The following is a 25,239-nucleotide window of genomic DNA, read 5'->3' on the forward strand; positions in this document are numbered from 1 at the left end:
TACCACATGCAGAAAATAAAACTGGAACCATGCCTCTCATCATATAAAAAAACAAATTCAAAATGGATTAAGGACCTAAATATGCAAATTAAAACCATAAAATCCTAGATGAACAAGCAAGGGCAATGCTGTCAGGCCTACATTTTAACAATGAGTTATCTAATATAATAACAAAAGCACAAACAGCGAAAGACAAAATAAATAAATGTGACCTCATAAAAATGAAAAACTTTTGTTCATCAAAATATTTCACCAAGAAGCGTGAAAAGACGAACGACTGAACTGGAAGAATATCTTTGAAAACCATGTATCTGATAAGAACTTAATCATCAAAATATATATAAAGCTTGGACAAATTAACTAAAAGACAAATAGCCCAACATTGTGGGGAATTGCAGTCAATGTCACGAAACAAAATGTGTATGAACTTCATAGAAAATGAATTTGTTCTGTAAACTGTAAACTCAAATCACAATTAAAAAAAAAGAAAAAAACAGACAAATAGCCCAATCATAAAACGGGCAAAGGACTTGAATATAGGTATTTCACCAAAGAGGACATTCAAATGACCACCAAACACATGAAAAGATGCTCGCTCAGTGTCATTAGCCATCAAGAAGGTGCCAATCAAAATACCATTTCACTCCCACTAGTTTTTGGTGAAGTGTCTGTTCCTGTCCTTTGCCTATTTTTTAATTGAGTTATTTGTCTTTTAAAAAAAAAAAATTGTTGGCAAGGATGTGGGGAAATTGGATCACTTACCCATTGCTGATAAGAATACAAAAAATAGCACAGCACCTGTGCAAACAGTGCAGCAGTTCCACAAAAAACTAAAAATAGAACTAACATATGACCCAGCAATTCCACACCTAGGTACATACCCATACCCAAAAGACTTGAAAACAGAGGCTCAAACAGAGACTTGTATACCAATATTCCCTGCAGCATTATTCACAGTAGCCAAAACATGAAAACAACATAAATGCCCATCAACAGATGAACGAATAAACAAAACGTAATACACATATTCAATGGAATACTACTCAGTAAGAGAAATGAAGTCTTGATACATGCTACAAGATGGATGGAACTGGAAGACATTATGCTGAAGGTAGTAGTCAATCACAAAAGGACAAATATTGTGTGACCTCTCTTACATGAAAAGACAAGAAAAGACAAAAGTATAAAGAGAACAAAGTTCATCAGTGGTTACCAAGGTGAGAGGAGCTCTGGTGATGTAGTGGGTAAGGCATTTGGCTGCAACCAGAATGCTGGCAGTTCAAACCCACCAGCTGCTATGTGGGAGGAAGATGAGGCAATCTATTTCTGTAAAGATTTACAGCCTTGAAAACCCAACGGGGGTCTCTATGAGTCAGAGTCAACTCAATGGCAGTGGGTTTGTGCGTGTGTTTGTGTGTGTATATGTGTGTGTGTGTTTTAAGGGCAGGAGGAAGGGGAAATGGAGGGGTGGAAATAGCATGTTATTTAAAAGTAAGGTTGCAGAGCCAGTTGCTGTCAATAAGTTGTACACCTGTAAAGTTAAAATGGCAAAAGTTGTGTGATAGAAATATTTACAATAACCACCAAAAAAAAGAAAAAGTAGCTGCTGAGGCTGATTATGAACAACCAAAAACCTCACAGGATTTGGTTTCTTGGGTTAGAGGTTTACAGTCATGGTTCTATGCATGGGTCATCTCAGTTAAATGGCCTAAGAACATGTTCAGTGTCTCTGTTCTGCCTCCCAGTTCAGTGCATCATGCCTGGAGTTTTAAAAAACTTGCAAGCTGCCATCCAAGGCACAATAATCGGTTTCCATTTGCCTGGAACAACAGAAGAAAAAGGAGCGTCAGGAATAGAAGGAGGATATGGAATGCCTCCATGAACAACTACCTCCTTAGCCATGAGACCAGAAGAAATGGGTGATGCCTGGCTACCATCATTTACTGAGCAAAGATTCCATAGAAGAATCCTGATCAAAAAGGGGAAAACGCAGAACAGAATTTCAAATGCTCATGGATTCCAAACTTCCCAGAGCCATGAAGGTTGAAAGAATCTCTGAAACTATTTCCCTGAGATAATCTTTAAACCTTAAACCAAAATATCCCCTGAAGTCATTTTAAAACCAGTAAGAGTTTAACTCAAATCAGTGAAAAATGTCTGCCTTGAGCATTATGCTGTTTTAAGATCTATTGGGATCAAATTGACAACAGCAACCCCAAAAATTAGGTAGAAACCTTACAGGGCAGTGAATTTAAGTTAACAAGGGAGGAATAACTCAGAAAAGGATAGTGAAAATGGTTACACAACTTGAAGAATGTAATCAATTTCACTAAATGGTACATGTAGAAACTGTCCAATTGTCATACATTCTGCTGTGTATGTTCTCAATGGTAACAAAATGAAAAGAGGAAAAAAAAGTAGAGAAAGAATAAATGTATAATTTGGATAAAAAAAGACACTACCCATCTCTGTCCCCAAGAGCCTTTGATAGAATTACCAACTTAAACAGACTAGGACTCCCTCTTTGAGCCAAGGACAACACAGAGGCAGCCAGTCCCCTACATGGAACTGCTTGCTCCACAGATCTGGTGAGGAAACTGGGCCAAGCCAGTGAATGAGTCAGAACAAAGTCCTGGCACCAATGGAAACTTCAGGGACTTAAAGTCATCTCTCCCATCATCAGTCTGACCCCACCCATTTGCTTAGCCAACACAGACCCCTCTAGAGGACAGAGTAAAAGAACAGGAAGCTACAAGTCTACCCACATTCTCTGCTTGGCCTTCTGATTCAGTCCTTCCAAATCCAGCCATGCTCTTTTTGGTCAGCCAAAGCCAAGAACAACATTTAAAAGGACCCAGAATAAGCATAACTCCTTAATGGTTAAGTCAATTCACTTTAGAAATCAGGTGAAGAAACTTCCTACTCCATAGTAAAAGATGAGATGGAATATCCGTGAAGGCCCACTGTAGCCCTAATTCTATGTGAACTAGGCACACAGAAATACGGCACAGAGAGAATAGGAGTCATTAGTCCTACGTCACCTTCCTCCCACCCCAGTTCCTCTCCTGGCTCTGTATTCAAGTGTGGGTTAGGGTGCAACATACACAGAGGGAAGGTGAAGTCGCACACTGCTGGAAATAAATTTCCTAGGGCACGAGGGATCCCAATGGGCAGGAGGTAAGTCTCTCCAAGGCTGCATTACTCAAAGGCACATCTCTCCCACCTAAGCTTCCCCGTAGACTGTGAGGGTCTTATGTCCAGCACAGTATGGCAAACAGATGGGCAAAATCACAGAGCTAACTCAAGTCTCCTGAAATGTCTTCACATTAAGAAACGGCTCCTGACTAACCCACCTCTTCCCCTCACCTTATACCACACCACACACCCACAAAGCACATACCACACATGCTTTCTGTCCTACATGGAGAGAGAACGAGTTTACAGAAATAGCATTTGGAAAAGTTCCACTGTCTGCCAGTAAAGTGGCTGGCCAGTGGGTGGCATGTGAAGACACAGATGTGAAATAAGAAAACAGCAACCTACATCCAAGACAGCATCAGGACAGACAGGGGTTATAGAAATGAGCCTAAGAAACCCCCAGAGTGGGCCACAATCACCTTAGGTGTCTCCCCCACTTCATACAAGGATCCCAGTTCCAGAAAGAAAGGAGGACTTTCAGTTTAATTTACACTATGATTATCAACACCCAAGGAATCAGGTAGTCAAAAAATCGTATGTCCTATTACACTGGGCAAATCTGCTGCAAGGGACCTCTTTTTAAAGTGTTCAAGAGCAAAGATGTCACTTTGAAGACTAAGGTGCACCTATCTCAAGCCACAGTATTTTAAGTCACCTCATATGCATGTGAAAGCTGGACAATGAATAAGGAAAAAAGAAGAACTGATGCCTTTCAATTGCGGTGTTAGTGAAGAATAGTGAAAATACCACAGACTGCCCAAAGAACAAACAAATCTGTCCTGGAAGAAGTGCAGCCAGAATGCTCCTTGTAAGTGAGAACGGCCAGACTTTGTCTCATCTACTTGGTCATGTTGTCAGAAGGGACTAGTCCCTGGAGCAGGATGTCATACTCAGTAAATGGAAGATCAGATGGAAAAGGGGAAGATGCTCAATGAGATGGATTGACTCAGTGGCTGCAGTGATGGGCTCAAGCATAGCAAGGATTGTGAGGGTGGTGCAGGGCTGGGCAATGTTTCGTTCTATCCTACAGAGGGGTGCTATGAGTCAGAATTGACTCAGCAGCACCTAACAACAACTTGATTATCTGTTTAAATTATGAACCAAGAGTCAGTTTATTTTCAAGTAACACTGCTCAAAACTGGGTTCTAATTTCCTGGGCAATACCTTGCACCCACTCCTGTACTGCATCACTACATCTCCTGGAGCTCTGATACCACCTGCTAGACTAACATCAACCCCAGGTGTTACGAGCTCCTAAAGACATACCAGACCAGACGCATTCAGAGGTCCTGACAGGAAACAGAACAACACCTACCACCTCAGTAGAAGCAGATTTCTGACCCTCAGTATCTACCATGCTCTTAATAATGCTATTCTTATCAACTATCACTGAGCGACTAACACCAACATGCCAGCACACTGCCAGGCATTTACCCATATGATTTTCACAGCTCCCCAAGAAGTACACATTAATTTAATCATCTTTTAACCCAATCATTATTTAATGAGGTAAAAAGAGCCCTGGTGGCACAATGGCTGAGTTCAAACCAAAAGGTTAACAGTTCAAATCCATTGGCTCATATCCACCTAGCAGCTCCACAGGAGAAAGAGCTGGTGGTACACTTCTGTGACAACTGCAGCTTAGAAAACCCAATAGGGCAGTCCAACTCTGTCACCTCGGGTCTCTATGAATTGGAAAATCAACTCAACGGCCTCAAACAAGAGCAACAACACAAAGAGCTCAAGACATAATCTGCCCAAAGTTACTAAATAGTGAAACCAGGGTTTAAGCCCAGTCCACCTAACTCCAAATGCTCTGATTTTTTGCAATATATAAATTCTAACAAGCTAATGTGGACAACAAGCTTATCAGCAACAAAGACCTAGGACTACAGATTCAGGTGACAAATCAGGGCCGGGGCAGAGGCATCGGACGTGTCAGGGACAATTATCTACCAAAAAGACCATGAAACTCTGCCTGGCCAAAGCCATGACATTACAAAGCAAGCTTGTCTCCCCCATACTACCCATAAAGATAACCAAACCTGGGGAAGTCCAAAGGTCATAAAGCTAGCTCAAAGGTCTGCTGGGACTAAAATACAGGCCCTCCCAATTCCCATTCTGGGAGCCCTGATGGCACTGCTCACCAAAAGGTTGGCGATTCAAACCCACTAGCCACTCAACAGGAGCAGATGCGGCAGTCTGCTTCTGTAGAGGTTTACAGCCTTGGAAACCCTACGGGGATAGTTCTACTCTGCCCTACAGGGATGCTGTGAGTCAGAATCAACTTGATGGCAATGGATTTTTTGTTTGTTTGTTTTAATTCTCATACCAACACTTTTTTTCTATTGCACAGCATTACCCTCTCCCACACCCCACCTGGGATCAAAAGACTTAGTAGAAAGTACGTATCATGTACTACCTGTTGTTGTTGTTATGTGCCGTCGAGTCGGCCCCAACTCATAGCAACCCCTCTTTGGGTTGCTGAGGCAGTATCACTACGGAAGTAGATTGCCCAACCTTCCTTCCGAGGAGTGGCTAGTGGGTTTGAACCACCAGCCTTCTGGTTAGCAGTCAAGTGCCTTAGGCACTATGCTACCAGAGCTCCTATGTACTACTTGTTGTTGTTGTTGTTGTTGTTGTTTGCCGTCGAGTCGGCCCTGACTCATAGCAACCCCTCCTTGGGTTTCCGAGGCAGTATCACTACGGAAGTAGGATTGCCCAATCTTCCTTCCGACGAGTGGCTGGTGGGTTTGAACCGCCAGCCGTCTGGTTAGCAGGCAAGTGCCTTAGGCATTATGCTACCAGAGCTCCTCCTTAGAGGGGCAAAATTCAGGAATCTATTCACACTTTACTAGTTATATTCACAGTTCTTGTAATGACAGGACTGAAATGGAAAAATTACAGTTATTTCATGAACCAAGAAGAGAATTTCACAGACTTTATGCTGGAGCAAATGAAATTTGAATCTGCCAATCACATGCTCCATGACTAGGAGCTAGAAATGTCATTTCCTGTGTCTTACTCTCTCATCCGCGTAATGCACATTCAAAACCTTTCATTCCTCTCTTCAGCCAACACCCCTCCCTCCCCCAATGTCCTTGCTGGGCCCTGTCGAGTCTAACTCGGCTAATTTTATTCTCAGTTCCCCCCACCTTTCCATTCCCCTTCCTACTTCCTAAGGATGACAATTCTACTCTAGTCCTGAACAGTCTCCCATCACCTCCCAGGTTGTAGGCTTCACCTACATTTCCCCTGACAGAATAACCTTCCATACAGAGCAGTGGTCATTTTACTTCCCATGCTCAAAACCCCTGGGTAGCTCACACCATCTACTAGAAGCCAATTCAGAAGTCTTCAGCCCTCCAGTCCTCAACCTGGCCCCAAGTTACTTTCCAGTGTCTCCCTAAACACGCTCATGCTCCAGCCATCCCATGCTCTTGGAACAAGCCTCTGTCTAGATTTGTATTGTTCACTACTGAGGTTGTCTACATCATCGCCCTACTCCACTGTATCTAAGAACTGACCCCACTTCCTCCATGAAGCTGTCTCATCTCTCCTAATGGAAGCAACCTGCTCAAAGACCATCTTTGCACTGTCACTACACTGAGCACAGGGCCTTGCACAGACACACATTTAAGAAGGCCTGCAGAAAGAACAAATGACTTGGCTCCTGAGCTGGCTGGAAAGAATGACAAAACCTCCATAAAGCTTTCCAGATAATAAAGGCCCAGAGAAGCAGACAGTGGGAGTAACTCCCCAGCACCCTTGGCATGGGGTGTTCTCGCCCCAGATGTCCTACAGTCGATTTCCCATCTAGAGTCTGATGCCCTACTGGAAAATTCATAGGAACTGAACACTTAATCAAACTTTTTTCCCAGTGAAACCAGAATATTAACTTATTTCATCCTGGTAACCTCACAAGCCTCTTCTTCTCCAAAAGAGTAACGTGACTAATCTCTTCTCAAACGCCACCAAGTGTTTGGGCAGCAGGACATCCTGGGGCAGCACTGACACAGCTAGGCTGGGCCAGGCAGCCACACAGCTGCTTCAGGGAAAGCATGGGCTTCATACTTAAGGGGGCGGGGAGGGGAGGAAGTGGCCGCCAAAAGGGCCACCGTTCATGTTTAGAACGCACCTCTGCGGGAGAGCCGGGTGTCCGCATCTGTATCCACAAAGAGCTTCATCTGGAACAGATCGCGTACCTCCTGGGAGTAGAAGGCCAGGATCCCCTCAAAGAGCACGACATCCGCAGGATAGACAGTCACTGTTTCCTCCTTCCTGCAAAGCAGAGAGCAGGTGATGGGCCAGACCAGGTAAAGGCTAGCAAGGGGGATGAGGACTGGAGCACGAGCCTATAAGTCAAAGTTCTGCGACCTGCTCTGGCTCCTTCTCCATGTCCAACCTCCTATGCACACCTTCTCCCAAAGGCTTAAAGCAGGGATGAGAGTGTTTCACTAACACAGCCTAACAGAACCCTGGGACCGCCACTGAAGACCCAAGAAAGGCAAAGTGACATGCCACCTACATGTGACCCACAGTGGTAGGAAAGGTCTCCTTTGACCAGATTCTTCTAAAGCTTTCACCAAAGAGCAGAAAGAGAAGCCAGCCATCTCTCTTCTCTTTGGAATAAAAAGCCTCATGTGGAACTAAGAATAAAAAGACAAAAGCAGATATTTTTTTCCTTCAGGGGTATCTCTAAGAATGATCTCATGCCTGGCATCTATGGAACCTAAAACTCTTCCAATTCTGAACTTTAAAAACAAAAACTCAAGTTTTCTCTTAACATGCTCACCTCCTCATCCAGATCTGAGAAGAAGGAAGGAAGGAGGAAAGGCTAAAGGGAGAGGGAGACAAGAGAGGAAAAGGAAGGAAGGGAATTTCAGAAAAGAGGATAGTGAGGAAAGAGCACTTAAATGGAAGTAAGGAATCCTGAGTTGTGTCTGGTCTGGCTCTACCACAGCCATGGTGAGTGCCATGGGTCAGAACCTGAGCTCCCTACAGCTCCTCTTTCTTATCAGTGTAACAGGAGATACACAGCCTCACCTACCTACCCTACACCATAGGACTGGGAAGTACAAGGCTGATACTGATGTAAATATGACTTTTCAGAAGCCAGGGAGGGGAGTGACACACAGTAATTCCACTCCTGGGTATCTATCTAACCAAGGGCCTTGAAAGCAAGGGCTCAAATAGTTACTTGTCATTAATGTTCACTATAAAATTTTCCACAACAGCCAAAAGGTAGAAACTACCCAAGCGTCCATCAACAGATGAATGGATAAAGAAAATCTGGTACACATATGTACAATGGAATATTGCTCAGTTATAAAAAGAAATGAAGTCCTGATACATGTTATAATATGGAAGAATCTCATTGCAGTGAATTGCTTGATGTGGCCCTTCTAGCCACTGTCCTCCATTCTGTGATGTATTGTAAATCCCATTATCCATGCCTGTTTGGGGTGGCGTGGTATTTAAGGTCAGGTATCAACTTGGCTGGGCAGCTGGTAGTAGTCATTCCCTATTATGACTGGCAATCGACTCTGTGATGGGACTTGCCATGAGCTGCTGATTGTTAAAGCCATCCACTTAGGTTACTTCTGTTGGAGCAACACAGGTGGAATGTATCTTGAGTCCTGCCTTGCTGGAGGGTATAATTCAAATCACCACGCTTTGCTTCCTTGAGGGTAGACTTACGAATCTCCTGGGAAGATTTGCCTTCCTCTTATTCTGGTTTTGTGTCTTGGCTCATCTTCATCTCACCCCTGGATTTGGGACAGCAGCCGTCATCTGATCTGCTGATCGAAATTCATCAAATCCTGAGAAATGGGAGGATCCTCCAGACCTACTCACAGACCTGGGACTCGCCAGCCTGCCAGCCTCCACCACCACTACGTGAGATGAACCTGTTCCGGTTACCTAGTGCCACTCTGACAAAAATACACCACAAATGGGATGGCCTTAACAAACAGGAGTTTATTCTTACAATTTGGAGGCTTTAAGTCCAAGTTCTAAGTGCCAGGCTCTAGGGGCTGGGTGAAAGCCCCTCAACCTTGGGGTCCAGCTCTGCCTCCAGCTCCCAACCCAGCCCACTGGAGCTTGAGATGTTTCTTCACTCAGACAGCTGCTGGCTGCTGAGGCTGAGAAGCCCCAAGATTGACAAGTGAAAAGGCACAGTCCCGATGTTACCAAAACACGGCAGGCCATTAACTTAAGTCCACTGTAAGTCCCAAGGTCGGCAGAGCATAGCAGGCTGCTGAGTAACGACACGGCTACATACACGGTCCAAGAGTGCCAAAGGCTAGATACCATTCCCAAGGCTTCTCCTTATATACAGGAAGCAGATCACATCCTAAAGGCAGCTATCAGCTGCTTGTGGTAGATCCCGCCATGGAGTTAATTGCCAGTCTCCTCATGGGGAATAACTACCACCAGCCACTCAACCAGGCCCAGCCAAGTTGACACAAAAACATAACCACTACAGAACCTTGGGTATCTGTAAGTTCTGTGAGGCGTTACAGCAAAATACAGAACCCTAAGATGGAGGAAATTACTGGGAGGAGGAGCAGGAGTTAACGTGTGAAATGATGGAGTGGTACGGTAGTTTGGACATTTGGGATATCTTTAACTTCCGCCTCATGGGGACCAGCCTTGTGCTGATCTTTCTGAGAGATATTGTTCAAGCACTCATATAATAATGAAATTGGAAAACCTCATTTAATAATGAAATTTGAGCATAACAAAAACATTATGCTCAGTGAAATACTTTAGACACAAAAGGACAAATACTTTATGATGCCACTAATATAAAATGTCTAGAATATGCAGACAAAAGTTTGTTAGTGGCTACCAGGGACTAAGAGGAAAGAGGGATGGGAGTTACTGCTGAAAGGGTACTGATTTTCTGTTTGGGATGATGTAAAACTTTAGGAAACAGATAATGGTGATGGTAGCACAACATGGTGAGAGAATTAACGTCTCTGAACTATACACTTACAATGACTAAAATGGCAAATGTGTTTTTTCAATAGATATTTTACAGTAAAACTAAAATTTTAGAAAGCCAAGGAGGTGAGATGTTGCTAAGATGGATTAGTGATGGCCCTCTGACAGACGGGACCTGCTCAGGTCTAGTTCTGCTCAGCCTCAACTTCCCCTTACAGGTAGGCCCTGACTTACGACAGGTCTCCATTCTGACGACTACACACTGTAAGTCAGTTCTGACCTGAATTTTTTTTAAGTTTTCATTATTATTGCCTTTTATTATCAGTATCTTCATAAATTCAATCTTTATTTGTCTTAGGATGTTGGATACATGACATCTGAGAATGGTAACATCAACAAATTACTCGCTGCACCATAGCTTGTAGAACATATTACTAACAGTAAGATGTACAGAGCAAAACACAGGTGGCCCTAAGTACAGTTCATCATAACTCAAATACACCACAAATCACAGGCTACCTGAATTCTTATGCTTTCATTCTGTCCTATAACCACCTACATGGCACCCACTGCCTCTTACTCAAAATTCACTGGAAGGGAAGCAATGATTACCACTGCAGGGTTCACTGCTCACCCAGACTAGCAGACCAGCAAACATTCGTTGAAGAAAACACTTCTTTTTAAAGTTCTTTAAGACAATAGTTTTAACTGTGCCAACAAAAGTAGCTCAACATAAGCAGCTGCCCACTCCCATTCAACCTTCCTTTCCTCCTACACTTTTTGACCCATTAGTTTAGTCTCTGCGTTGGTTTTAAATTGGGGTACCTATTAAGGTAGTAGAATATTGGGGGGGGCAGGGTAGAAGACAGGAGAAAAAAACAAAGGAAGATTAGGATCTTCTCTGGAACCATCCAGAATGGTGTAACTCTGGGTGCACATCAGGATCACCTGGGAGCTTTTCAAAAAACACTTACAACCTCAACTCTACACCCTAGAGATTTTGATTTAATTAGTCTAGGGGTGAAGTTAGAGCAGCAATATCCTTCTAAAAGCTCCCCAGGTATTTCTAATGTGCAGCCAGGGTTGAGAATCACTGGTCTAGAGAAATGTCAGCTGCCAGAAAACAGGGTGCCCATGTGGTTTAGGATAAGGAACCAAGTTGGGGAGAGTTCAGAAGACAAATGGATAGAAAAAGGATCAATGAGTGAGTGCAATGAGCTACTTCAGGCAACTCCCCATGGGCTAAGGAGACAGTGGAAAGAGTCTATTGGGAAACAAAGATTGTGCTGTGGGACCCCTAAGGCTCCATTTCAAAAAACAAATGTTAAGAATAGAGCTGTGCTAGGTTCCCATATACTGACATTATATCAAATGCTTGGCAGCATGTCTAACTGATAAATACTAAAAAGGAACAGGTCAATTTTCCAACTCAACAGAAGTGCCTCCTGGCAAAGTAAAGAGACCGTAACTGCTAGCCTTGTTCTTGGTGCCCCAAGATGGTAGAGTTCACTATTTCCCAAATGCACATGTAGGTGTAAGGTGAGGAAAACCTTCAAAACTCAGGTCTAAAAACAACATCAATCAAGCAACTACTAGTCCAGAGTGTGCAAAGAACCTAAAGTGAGTAAGAGTCTAGAGCAGGACTTCTTATTTATACCTAAGAATCACCCAGGGATTTTGTTAAAATGTAGATTCTGATTCAGTATAGCTGGGGTGGAAATGCAAATACTCAGCAGGGGTTGAACTAGAAACTACCAGTTGGAAGCCTTCATTTGGAGTCTAGCTTGGAAGCCCAGACAAGAAACCTAGATGAGGTGGCTGGGGCATTTAAGATAACCTAGTCTAACCGTCTCATCTGGTATACGAGAAGGGGAAGACCAGGGATGAATGTTCACAATGCATCTACAGTCTCAGTCCAACAATCTTTATACTTCATCATCAAAGGCTTGTGGGTGGGGTGGGATCACTTAATCCTGAACAGGTGGGTGTCAACAAGAGACTCAGGCCAGGAGGCCCGTGAGAGAGTAAATGAGTGAGTGAGTGCTATGACCATACTGAGTGCTATGACCATACTGAGTGCTATGATCTAGGGTGATCAGCAATATTTCGTGGGTCACTGAAGAATAAGGTTATAAAATGTAAGGTATAACCACTGTCAACCACTTGGAGGGGGATCTACGTAGGAGATCCTGGACAGAGTGGGAGAACAATGTGGCACAAAACTCAAAATTAAAAAAAAAAAAAAGGGGGGACCAGGTTTGCTGGTCTGATAGAGCCTGATAGAACCACTGAGACTATGGCCCCTAGCTGCCCTTCATGTCTGGAACTGAATGCACTCCTGATGCTTCCAATCGAACAAAAGACAGGCATATGAGCTGAACATGTACATTAGATAGATACACTCGTTGGAGAGAACAATCATGGGCGAATAAAAGGGCTGTTTATGCACAGGGAGACAGCTCTCAGGAGGCAGGAGTACATGGGAGGGAAGGACACAGGGAAGAGGTAACTATGGGGAGGAAGTGGGAAGGGAGCTGTTGCATTGTGGGAAATTACAGACAATGTCAGGAGACAAAGTGTCTCTAAGCTGCTGCATAGAAAGTGAATTTGCTCTGTAAACTTTCACCCAAATCACAATAAAAAGAAATATATTTGTAATAAAACCACCTGAAATTTGTGCAACAAAAATAATTATGTCTGTGTATACACATATACATACATACATACATATGTATACATGTATACATATACATATATATACATATACATACATACAGATGCATATAGATGCATATAGATACATATATACATATACATACATACAAACACACATGGTATGAGAGGAACCACGGGAACAAAGAGAAACATCTCTTAAGTGGGAATTCTGCCAGTTTACACTTAACTCAATGGAATTCATGTTGCTTAAGGTACTCATCTTCACCTCATTCCTCCTCAACTCCTTACTGCTCAGACCCTAACTCCTGTCCACTACCCTAATACTTCCCTTCCAGCCTTATTGCAGGCCCTTATCTATCTTTCACTGGGGCAAATTCAAAAGCCTCCTAAATGACAGCCCTGGATCCTTTCTCCTCCTGCCACCAGAATGCTTTCTCCAGTCCTACATAACATTTGAGGCTCCCTACAGCAAACCTGGCTCTGACTTTCATGGCCGTTCATGATGTTGAGGCCTACCTACCACCCCAACCTCTTTCAAGTGCTGCCACTCTCCCCTGCCCTCCTCACCTAAGGGACTACAATTCCCCACCCAACTTGTCCATGCCTATTCCTAAAATGCTTTATCCTTTACCTTGTGCAGTGCGACGGGTCACTTTTGTACGGCCTTTCTTGCCACAGTCTTGTAACTCCCACCAAATGTCTGGGGGGAGACTATGCAAATAAGGTGATTGTGGTCCACCGAGGGGATTGGACAGCTTGCTTATAATGCAACTACGATGCATGGAACCCTTGTGGGAGTGGGACCATGCAAATAAGGCTTACAGAACCCTAACGAGGGGATGGATCAGTTTTTGCCATCCCACTAGGCTTAAAATTAGCTATCCCAGATGCAGAAAAGAAGGATCTTACTACCAGCAAGAAAGAGGCAAGAGCAGATTATGTCCTTTAGATGTGGGATTCCTGTGCTGGCAATCTCCTACACCCAGGAAACAGAGAGCTGCAACACCAGAGGTGGCACAAGCCAGTAAGAAGTGGCAGCAAGCATGGCAAAGAACTGGCAGCAACAGAACCAGAAGACCAGCAGGAGATGGTGTAGTGGGGTGTGTGTGTAGCCCAAGGAGCAAGAGACTGGAGTGCTGCTAAGAAGGAAGCTTGCTGGTGCCTCCAAGCACTTGGCAGAGCTAGGTTCACCAACCCATGGAGTGAGAGAACTGAGTGCCTTTGAGCCAAGGCTTCCTGGCAGGGTAGAGTGGCCCCCAGGCACTTACAGTGACAGAGCTAAAGAGCTTTGTAACACTTACCCAAGCAGGTCCAAGGCCAGGCCAAGGGCCAGCAAGAGGCCTACCTACAGGACTGGCCAAGAAACCTCCTGAGTTGTTCCTGATGCTGAATTGTAAACTGCTGCTTCCCCATAAACCCCAAACTCTGAGTATGGTCTGTGAGTTCTGTGTGGCCACTGCAACAAATTATTGAACCCAGTTGAGAAGTACAAAGTGCCGTGAGAGAGAAAGCTGATGTCAAAACTGGCAAAAAAAAGTTTGGAGGGTGCAGGTATGTCTGACCTCCATTTCAGAGCAATCAGCCTTGGGCTGATGATGATGGTGATTCTTTCTCCCTTTGTGAAGTTAGAGGATGTCAGATGCCTCCGCCACACCATTTTATACCTTGGAAATCCCTTTCCCCAACAACATCTTATATTTAACCATGTACAGCTCAAATACTGCCTCTTCTATGAAACCCATTCTAAATACTCCAGCCCTTCCTCCCTCCTTTACATCTGCCATATGCCACAGCTTTAGTTGTCATGCTTCATTTTAATTCTTCAGCTGGTGTTCCGCCCTCAAGTACAAGCTCCTTGGGAGATGGTGGGCTGGATGGTGTCTTGTCAGCTCGACACCACCACCACTCCTGTCTCTAAGCTATAAACTGCATTACCCAAAAACCTTTTCCTTATGCAGCCCCGGGGTATTTTGCCAAAGAGAGGAACTCATCAGAGATGTAGAAGATCCAAGTGAAGCAAACACCAAAATTTTCAGAGGATCCTAAAAGCCCAACAAGGAAACTCTGCAAATCATTTCACAAGTTCCTCATTCAAGGCTGTGGCTTCTTGGGCTCTCCCATGAGTCCTAACTCCTCCTGCTCCACCAAACCAAACTCACTGCCACTGAGTTGGACCCAACTCATACCAACCCCTCCTTGGGTTTCTGAAGCGGTATCTCTACGGAAGTAGATTGCCCAATCTTCCTTCCCAGGAGTGGCTGGTGGGTTTGAACTGCCAGCCTTCTAGTTAGCAGTCAAATGCCTTAGGCACTATGCCACCAGAGCTCCCCTTCCAGCTCCTAGTGCCTACATAAACACCTTATGCAGCAGGACTTCCACCAAGTGCCTGAGGCTGGAGTTGGTAGAAGCTATTCACTCTGATCATTTGACTGTAGCCTCCCAGATTCACTCTCCCAGCCCCCTCAATGATCACGTTAGCCCCTTTCCTATACCACACCTCTTTATTCATGAAATATCTACAGTGGTTTAGTTAGGAAAACAGACTGGTATGATTACAGAAGTGGGCATGATATCTTATCCTTTGACTCTCCAGCACAGGAGAGTCTGGCCCATAAAAGGAAGTACTTCAGAAGATACAGATAAGGGATAAAGGTGAGTGGGGAAACAGCTCCATTCTATGTGATGAGTGTTCTCTCATCTCCCTCCTCTGCCCAATCTGGCTCATGAGAAAAAGCCATGTGTGGTGTATTATATTAAAGACAGGCTAGGAAGTAATAGAAATGCTTGCTAATAGAGGAGGTACGAGCTCTAATTTCCCACTTAAAAAAAATTAAACTCATTAGAGTGAGATAAAGCAACTAGGAAGGAAAAATAGAAAGCAAGTAGGAGAAATAACCTAGAGCTAGGGGAAAAGAAAAATTATTGAGCAACCACCAGCCTAAAAAATGCAAGGAACCACACTTGATATAAAACACTACTTCTTGTTGTTGTTGTTGTTACATGCCATCGAGTCAGACCCAACTCATAGCAACCCCTCCTTGGGTTTCCAAGGCAGTATCACTACGGAAGTAGATTGCCCATCTTCAGGAGTGGCTGGTGGGTTTGAACTGCGAGCCTTCTGGTTAGCAGTCAAGTGCCTTAGGCACTATGCTACCAGAGCTCCTTAAACACCACTTAGAAGTTTTAAATCTGGCTGGAACATTCCAAAAGATGTGATGTTAAAATTAAGAGTGAGCTGGAAGCTCTATACAGCTCAGAAGGGAACTCAATGGTGTAATGGCTTGAGGGCCTGCCAGCAGGAGTAGGGATCCTTCAGGAGCCTATTTCTGCCACTCAGAGGATGGGGATAGAGGTCACACCCTACTTCTACTCCCGATCAGGATCATTAAACTAGAAGCTTCAATGGAGAAGGTCAATTTACTTGACTGAGATAAATCTTCAAGAAAGTATACAAGTATGAAAGAAAGGCCCTGAGCAGCTTTCTGGAGAGTCTGGTTAAATCTGAGATCAGTGCCTATGGGATCTCAGAGCCTTCAGACCTCTCCACATCACCCCATCTCCAGTAAACCAACAGCAAAAAGAACAGTCTTCTTTGTTCTTCTTCCTGCCCTTGCTCTAACCCTGCCTCCTGATGCAACATCTTGTTCCAAGAACAGCTCAGGGCTGTAGATCAGAATAAATGTTCAGTCCCTCACCCAAGCCCAAACTGTTGGACCTATCCTTAAGTTAATGAAACCTGATGACTGGACTGTTCCAGGAAGTGTCTGGATGAACTCTTCAACTCATGCACACCCATGGTGCATCCTCCTGCCCTTGCCCCTCAAAGGGAGGCTGCAAGAGGACTGGGCAGAAAATGGGGGAGAAAATCTAAGTGCACTGAGTCACTCAGTGGAGCAAAGGGCAGCAATCTTGGACCCCAAACAATTCACTTACCGGGAATGTGTGACAAAATCATACACAGGAATCTGGACTGTTTTCCCTTCAGTGACTTCTTTGAGTGTTTGGAAGATGAGTTCATTATCAAAGGCATCTGAAGGAAATCAAACCATTAAAATGCTTCTTAATTTTAAAATGATTTCTCCTGCATGATTCCTGCAATCATGCACCATGCACAGGGAATCCTTGCAATGCAAACACATCATACCTACAGGAGCATAGCCATCAAAGGCAGATTTCTACCCAATACAGAATGAAAAATCCTTGTGAATGAGTTCTGATACACTGATTTCTTTTTTCTCTCCTAACACTGCCATCCTTGGTCTTGGACATTTATCCTCTCCATTCTAAATTCAGCTGTTGTTCTGGGGAATAGCATATGTTAACCTGGAAAGCATGATGACTATTTAAAAAAAAAAAAAAAAAAATTGCTGTCAAATTGATCCTAACTCATGTGTCTCAGAGTAAACCTTTGCCCCACAGAGTTTGTTTTTCCTTTTTAATTGGGACATTTCCTTTCATAGTAACACATAGTATACTATGTAAACATGTAACACTCTTTTGAATTCCTATATTTTAATGGCAGAATTTCCATATTGTTTTCTCACTCACAGAAGGTAGTGAGAACGTTCCCGTCCTTGTAGAACATAATGTGTGCTTGGATGGCATTTAAAACTATTTGGGCTTTATGGACTAGAATTCAAATTCAAATACCAAGTGTACATTGTTTTCTCATTCACAGAATGTATAAGAACTTTCCCTTTCTTGTAGGGCACACAATAAGCACCTTGCTAAGAAGTTTTAATTGCAAAAGTTGTAAGAAACCCAAACTACAAACCAACTAAAGCTGCAATGTGCTATTCTGGACAGTCAGGGAAAAACTATTCTGTTAAACAACCTAGATCTTCCTACCTCTCCTTCTGGGGTGTGCACACATGTGAGGTAGGGTTGGGGTGGTGGTGATGAAACAGGCTGCTTCAGACAGCGGAGACGGCAGCAGCAGCCATGTGTACATTCCATCCTTTGTCATAGCCCACCACGAGTAAAAGGGTCATACGGTGTCACCCTTATTCAGACACAGATTCATTCAACTTTTAATAAACCAAACATAACATAATGTGTTTCAGAATTTTTTCTTTCATTATGACACCTTTAATAACCCTTCAAAGTTGTTAACAATCTCCCATTTTATATATGGGGACAGAGTCCCTGAAAGGTTAAGAAACTTCATCATAACAGATTTAAGTTACTCAACCTACACACACACACACACACACACACACTCACACACACTCACTCTCTCTCTCTGTCTCTCTCTCTTTCAGGAGCCCCACTCACCGGGGTGATCGAAGTTGAACTGGCCCTTGAGGGCTTTGGCCTTCTGCTCTGCAGTGAGGACACGGTAGAAACTATCCTGGCTCAGGATGACTACCTTCTTCTGGCGACAGTCGACCTCATTCTGTCCCAGAAGTTGCACAATCTTAGCACAAACAGAAGACTGTGAGGAGAGAAGAGAACACCAAGGAATAAGAGAAAGGGAATACTTGTGAAGAACATCCAGGGTCACTAAACTGATGCACATTCAGGGTTCTTGGAAGGAAGAGCCCAGAGGCTACCATTTTAATAATGGATTACAAACAGAGCTAAGGGAAAAGAATCCACCTGCTGAGAGAAGTCTGTGGGTCCCAAAAGCCCCTTCCTCATATGTATCTGTAGTGACTGGCAGCAGTAGAGGCAGTAAATTCTACCTCCTCTTCCATAAAAAAAAACCTTTCCCAAAGCCAATAGTAAAAGGTAACATGAATTGAATTTATTCTGCCCTGCTCTTGCCCTGGTACAGATGCATGAAGAAGGCAGCAGAAAGCGCAAAGAGGACATGTTCGTGAAGAACTGCTCAGCCAAAGAGCCTCTAGATAATAAAGACTTAACTCTCCATCGCTGGGACACTCCTTGGCACCTGTGCTTCTCTTTTTATCAGTAAAAGTGGAAACCACAGCCCAAGAGCTCAGCTATCAATAGTAACTCCAACATCATGACTTTAACCCTACTCGTTGCTTACTTTTATTTTCCTCTGCCTAGTAAGGGTGGACTTCTTCACCCTTACAGTAAGCCAGGCGGCCTTTTCACAAATGTGTGTCACTTTTAGATTTGCAGTCACATGGGGCACAAACACCCCAACACTTAAAACACGGGCTATCAAACTAAGAGTGGGGAAGGGAGTTCCAAATGAACCCAAACCTAGGTGATTTGTGTTGTGCTGCTAGTAATACATTTATCTGCCTCACCTTCTCTCCAATAAAACAGACTCTTGGAGAAAAGAGAATTATAAAAACAAACAAATTAAAAAGAATGAGATAGTGAAGAAAAGAGTTGTTTTACTTATCAAGTAACTCATATCTTCCCTTCATTTGATACAAAGACTAATTTTAAGAATGTGTAAATTACAAAAAAAAAAAAAAAAATTCTAGAAAGAAGCTGTAAGCAAGGGCTGCTTATAAACTGCTTATAGAATTATATTGACCTAATTCTAAACAATGGAAAAATTAGCGTATTTAGAAATTTCTCGGGCTCAGCCTTAGGAATTTTACATTTGAATTTATTTTCACAACTGAATTTAATAGAGAAAACCCAAGAAAATTTTCAAGCTATCTATCTGATTTGAGCATAAGAAAAACTGTTCCTGTTGCACTCACTCACTGATATCAAGTTGATTCCAACTCCTAGCAACTCTCTACAGTTTCCAGGGGTGTAAATCTTTATGGAAGCAACCTGCCTCATCTTTTTTTCTGTGGAGTGGCTGGTGGGTTCGAACTGCCGACCTTCTTGGTTAGCAGCCCAGTGCCTTAACCACAGTGCCACCAGAGCTCCTTTTCTATTGCACTAAACCAAAAAACCAAACTCACTGCCATCAAGTCGAATCCCACTCATAGCAACCCCTCCTTTGGTTTCTGAGGTGGTATCTCTATGGAAGCAGATTGCCCATTCTTCCTTCCAAGGAGGGCTGGTGGGTTTGAACCGCCAACCTTCTGGTTAGCAGTCAAATGCCTTAGACACTACATATATTAAACTGTTCTGTGTAACATGCTCTGTTGTACAAATTGTGACACAAAATCATGTAAGGATCCTTGAAGAAACAAGAATATTCTGACTCAACTGTTAATTATTTTAAAACAATTTATTTTATTTTTATGATATTTTTGCATAGAAACACTGAAAACATCCTTGTATTTTCAGAACTGCAGATTTGTAAAAAATTAAAAAAAAAAAAATTAATCATGAAAAAATAAAACTTGCATATAACCCAGACTTGATTCAAAAATAAAAATGTTACAACAAAAATCTAAGGCTCTATACAATTATAAAATATAATTTTAAAACACATGAGGACCTACAATTTCCTTTTCCTGATTTCCATATGCTTTCCACATCCTAAGGCAAAGTCATACCTGTTACCTTTATTGCGAGTCCAAGGAATGAAAATGAAAAGAGGTCCATGTTTCATTTAGATCCTGAAGCCAAAGTATATAAATCTGTATTCCTCTAAAGTCATGGTGATTTTTATTTATAGTTAAATACATTAAATGTTTCTTCACACAAATGACATTGGTTTAAGTGAAAAAGTATTATCACCACCACCAAAAACAGTGGAAATTTCGGGAAACAAGTATGTTACCTAATTTTGGAGACAGCCAATCATTTCCCTTAACCCAGACAAAATCTAGGGCAGAGACTGTTATGGCCAGTAAAACTGGGTTATTGGATATACAGTAAATGTACTTCTACGAAATTAGCACCATCACAAGGAACTCTGGTGGCACAATGGTTAGCACAACATCAAAAGGTCAGTGGTTTGAACCCATCCAGTGGCCCTGCAAGAGAAAAACCTGGCAATTCATTCCTGTAAAGATTACAGCCAAGAAAACCTATGTTGTTGTTGTTATCTGCTGTCAAGTCAAGTCGGACCTGACTCATAGCAACCCTTTCTTGGGTGTCTGAGGCAGTATCACTATGGAAATAGGTTGCTCAACCTTCCTTCCAAGGAGTGGCTAGTGGGTCGGACAGTTCTATTCTATTGCATGGGATGGCTGAGTTGGAATAAACTCAATGGCACCTAACAACAATAATTGTTAGTCACAATTCTTTATCAAAGAGAAAGTAAAGACTGTTTTTCCAAATAGGAAAAAGTAAGGCTATTTTGTTGGCCCACAGGTGCATGTCTCAGTTCCATGTTTTCCAGATCCTGGTTGGTGACCCTTCCCTTCAACAAACATAACACCACCCAGAAAACTGCTAACATTTTAACTGATTACTTATTAGGTGTCGGGCCTTATTCCAAGTGCTCCATTACAGCCACCCTCAGAGGTCACCAACGCTATCCTTCACAAATGAGGAAACAGAATTAAATGACATGCCTAAAACTGCACAGAGTCCCTGGGTGGTATAAACAGTTAACATGCTCAACTGCTACCTGAAAGGCTGGAGTCCATTCAGATACATGTCAAAAGAAAGGCCCGGCACTCTATCTCCAAAAAATCTGCTACTGGGGACCCGATGGAGCACAGCTCTGCGCTGACACACGTGGGTCACTATGATTTGGGATCAATTTTATGGCAACTGATTTGGTTCCATTTTTAATCACTCTCAATCCTGAGTCCTTAGGTTTTCCTCAACCTAAAGATATGAATAGATTCTGTGACAAGAGAATTTCTTTATCACTCAGGAGATAAATACCACTACATGAGTAAGCAAGTAAGCACCTGTCTCTAGCTCAGCCTAGATTTTTCTGTTTATTTTCTTCCCTCCTGGTCCCTGATAGAAATGAGTCCTAAAAAACTCTCATTGAACATGGGTGATGAATACACAGAGATTCATTATGCTGTTATATGTAGGCTTGAAATTTTAGGAAGGACAGAAGAAGGAAGGATGGAGAAAGGCAGCCAGATAGGATGGCTAGAGCTCTACTGTGTCATGAAGAAATGGTCTCTTCCCTACTTAATACTCTCCTCTTTGTCTCCTTCACTTCATTTTTTAATTTTTTTCCCGTATGTAAACCTTTTCTGGACGTTTTACAGTATTGGTCCTATACAATATTTGTCCTTTTGTAATTGACTAATTTCTCTCAATGTAACGTCCTCTAGGCTCATCCACGTTATCAGGTGTTTTGCAGATTAATCTACTCTTTAACGTTGCATTAGTATTCTATTGTGTATATGTACCACAGTTTGTTTCTCCATTCATCCACGATGGGCATTTGTTTCCATCTTTTTGCTATTATGAATAGTGAGTGCTGCAACGAACATGGTGTGCATACATCTGTTCATGCCACAGCTCTTATTTCTCTAGGATATATCTCTAGTGTCTCCTTCACTTTGATTTAAATCATTGCCTTTCCCCAACACTGCCCTCTTTAAAAGAGGGATCAACAAGGTGTCACCTTGTTCCCTTGAGAAAGGACCTAATGAGTGAGTGTGAAAAGGCAGAAATTCTTGATCCTACTGAATGCAAAAAATGGGAAGAGGGCAAATTCTATGGTGAGGTAATAGTTAAAATAATTATTATAATAACAGCCCACACTTAATGAGCAGTTTCGTCATAATGAGTTAGAAGCATCACACTTTAATTGATCTCATTTACTTCGTACAGCCTTCTATGTTGGGTGTTCTTATTCTCATTCTACAGATGTGAATACTGAGTCTGAAAGATTAAATGACTTGTCCAAGACACACAGTGGTGGAAACAGAATTTCAATGCAAGCATTCCAACTCCGGAGCCCACCCTCTCACTTGCTTCACTACGCCCTCACAAGCTTAAAATGACACTGCCTGTTGGAGCTGGAGTTAAGTGTAGCTGTGCATAATATCCTCATATTTAATGCAATATATCCAGAAGATACTCTGTCCCGCCACTTCTAGCACATCTTTGATAGGATGGACTGTGGGTTACTGTCTGAATAAAAAGTTAAAACCAGGTTACTAAGAGATTATCTCTACATAATGAAAAATAAATAATATAGAAGACTCAATGAAGGTGACTTACAATTTCTTCCCTTGTATGAGTTGCTCTGGTAATACAGTGGTTAAAACATTTGGTTACTAACCAAAAGGTCAGAGTTCAAATCCACCAGCCACTCTGCAGGAGAAAGATGAGGCAGTCTGCTTCTGTAAAAATTTATAGCCTTAGAAACCCTATGGGGCAGTTCTACTTGGTCCTATAGGGTCACTATGAGTCAGAACCAACCCAGTGGCAACGGGTTTGGTTTCTCTTGCATGGCATTTGGAAGACATCATCTCACTTAATTCCATACAAATTATTATTCCATTTTTTTTAATTTGGAAATTGTAACTCAGAGAATCAAGCAAGTTAATGACTTGGTCAAAGTCACAGAACCAAGTCTCAAGCCAAGGTCTTCTCCAGGGTTTAAAAGAGCCAACCAGCTCCAGTGATTCCAAACACACAATTCTTTCGGCTATACCACAAGTGAAGCTGCTATGGCATCATCCCCAATGTTATCCATAAATTTACTCCACTTCTAGAGAACAATGGCAAGGGAAAGAAGCAGGGAGGGGGACTGCTTGGAAAAACTCAGTCTATCTCACTGCATTATTAAGATTCCACAACATTTCATAGATTTTCATGTAGCAAAAGGCAAGCAAGGGATTTGTATAACAAAAAGAAGCTAAGAGTAAACAAACAAGCAAACAATACAACCTACTCTAGGTGTTTGGATTCTAAATTTGGATAGTGCTCAAAAGAATCCAGCTGTTAGGAATTACTAATTATGGGCCCAGAGAATTCTTTTAAGAAAAGCCTGTAGGATTAAATCTCACAAACATCTATGATGAAGGGGAGCAACATACAATGGCTTTAATAAAGATAAAGAGTCCTTCCAACGCTGTAATTCCAGAACATGCCAATGGCTCTCCCTCACAAAAAAGGCCAGTCCACCAGATGTGCTGAACAATGAAAACCAGTTTCTCAGAGATACTTCCCATTCAGGAAGTCCCAAGGGCAGTCAACAACTAATCAGCATGCCCTCCAGCTGGCAGTTCCCAAAAGAGCAGCTGCTGAGGTTCCTACATGCCAAAGAAAGTCTCTCTTTCCCTAAAATCATTTTCCCAGGGAAGGTGGCTCAGACAGCCTAAACACCATCTTACTGTGCTATTTCTAGTGTGTTTATCTTTCAGGTCTAATCCTAAAACCTCACATCCAGTTCCAATACTGCTGAGTGAGCCAACCAATTAAACAGCCTCTCAGTCATATGTCCCCACTCCCAACATTAAATTGCTCAAAACTTGGGCAGAGGACAGGGCTAGACAGGTCAAGGCAGCAGAACAGCTCTCAGGAAGCTTTAGGCTGGGCTTATCCTTAAGAGAATGAGATGGTATTTATCTTGGGCAAGCTTACAGAAGGGTAAAAGGAATTTGTAGACTAAGAGCCATGCTGCCCAGCATTTCAGCATTCCATTAAACTGTCTGTCACTCCCTGAGTGAGCTGCTTCAACATCAGAGAGAATTCCTCAGATGGGACAAAACCTAGCAACTACATAACCTGGAGTTTAAAATAGCTAACCATCTCCACATGAAACCCGAAAAAACCAAACCCACTGCCATCAAGTGGATTCCAATTCTATAAGGGCAGTGCAAACTGCTACATAGAGTTTCCAAGGCTATAATCCTTACAGAAGCAGACTGCCACATTTTTCTCCCACAGTGCAGCTGATGGATTCAAATCTCCAACCTTTAAGTTAGCAGCCAAGTGCCAGTAGGCCTTACCTCCAGCAAGGACCTTCCCCTTCAGTCTTTGGAATGAGCTGTAGACTTCATGTTAACACCTGCCCTCAACTCAACACTCCAGCAACTACTAGTGCAAAAAGGCCCAGATGCTTAGTCACTTCAGACAGGAAACCCCATCTACCGCTTTCCCGCTGGGATGGTGCACCAGTCACATCAATCACACTTGACAGTGGCTTTCCTCGTCTCTGTCATTAAATAGGAGCTCTGATGTTGCAGTGGTTAAAGCATCTGGCTGCTAACGAAAACACTGGCAGTTTAAACCCACCAGCCACTCAACAGGAGAAGGATGGTAAAAACTATTTTCCCCACCCTGGCACCTGGATGAGACTAGATAAGTAAACATAAGTAAACTAAATTACCCCCAACTATTTTCCCACCCCACCTTCCTTCCAGCAGATGATAGACTTGCTAAAAGTATTTTAGATTTAACTTGTAAATTAACTCTGGCCATGGACAATAGAAATGTTTTAGAAACAACCTGTAAATGAACAGGACATAAGGGAACAAAAGTTAATTGCTGACCCTCTCCCCTCTGCCCAACCCTCTATCAGCTGATAACAAGAAACTAGTGACTCATCCCTCACCCATTTCACAGTTCACTCCCCAAATTCCTCAACCTTTTGTGAATATACACAACCCCCTCTCCTGAAACCTACAAAAACTCTGTTTTGAAGGCATCACGTGGAGT

General features: G+C 42.8%; 1 protein-coding gene across 1 annotated transcript in view; it reads right to left on the bottom strand.

Annotated features, from left to right (window-relative positions):
* UCK2 (uridine-cytidine kinase 2) overlaps window positions 1–25,239 on the bottom strand; it is a 97,536-nt gene that overhangs the window by 10,880 nt on the left and 61,417 nt on the right. Inside the window, exons 2-4 of the mRNA XM_007937742.2 lie at window positions 18,097–18,256; window positions 16,756–16,852; window positions 7,337–7,479 (exon numbers count right to left, since the gene is read on the bottom strand). Coding sequence (XP_007935933.1) covers window positions 7,337–7,479; window positions 16,756–16,852; window positions 18,097–18,256 — 400 coding nt within the window. The remainder of the gene's footprint in view (window positions 1–7,336; window positions 7,480–16,755; window positions 16,853–18,096; window positions 18,257–25,239) is intronic.

Source organism: Orycteropus afer, unplaced genomic scaffold (assembly GCF_000298275.1).
Source record: "Orycteropus afer afer isolate SDZICR_OR568_19922 unplaced genomic scaffold, OryAfe1.0 scaffold00044, whole genome shotgun sequence".
Classification (NCBI taxonomy): Eukaryota; Metazoa; Chordata; class Mammalia; order Tubulidentata; family Orycteropodidae; genus Orycteropus; species Orycteropus afer.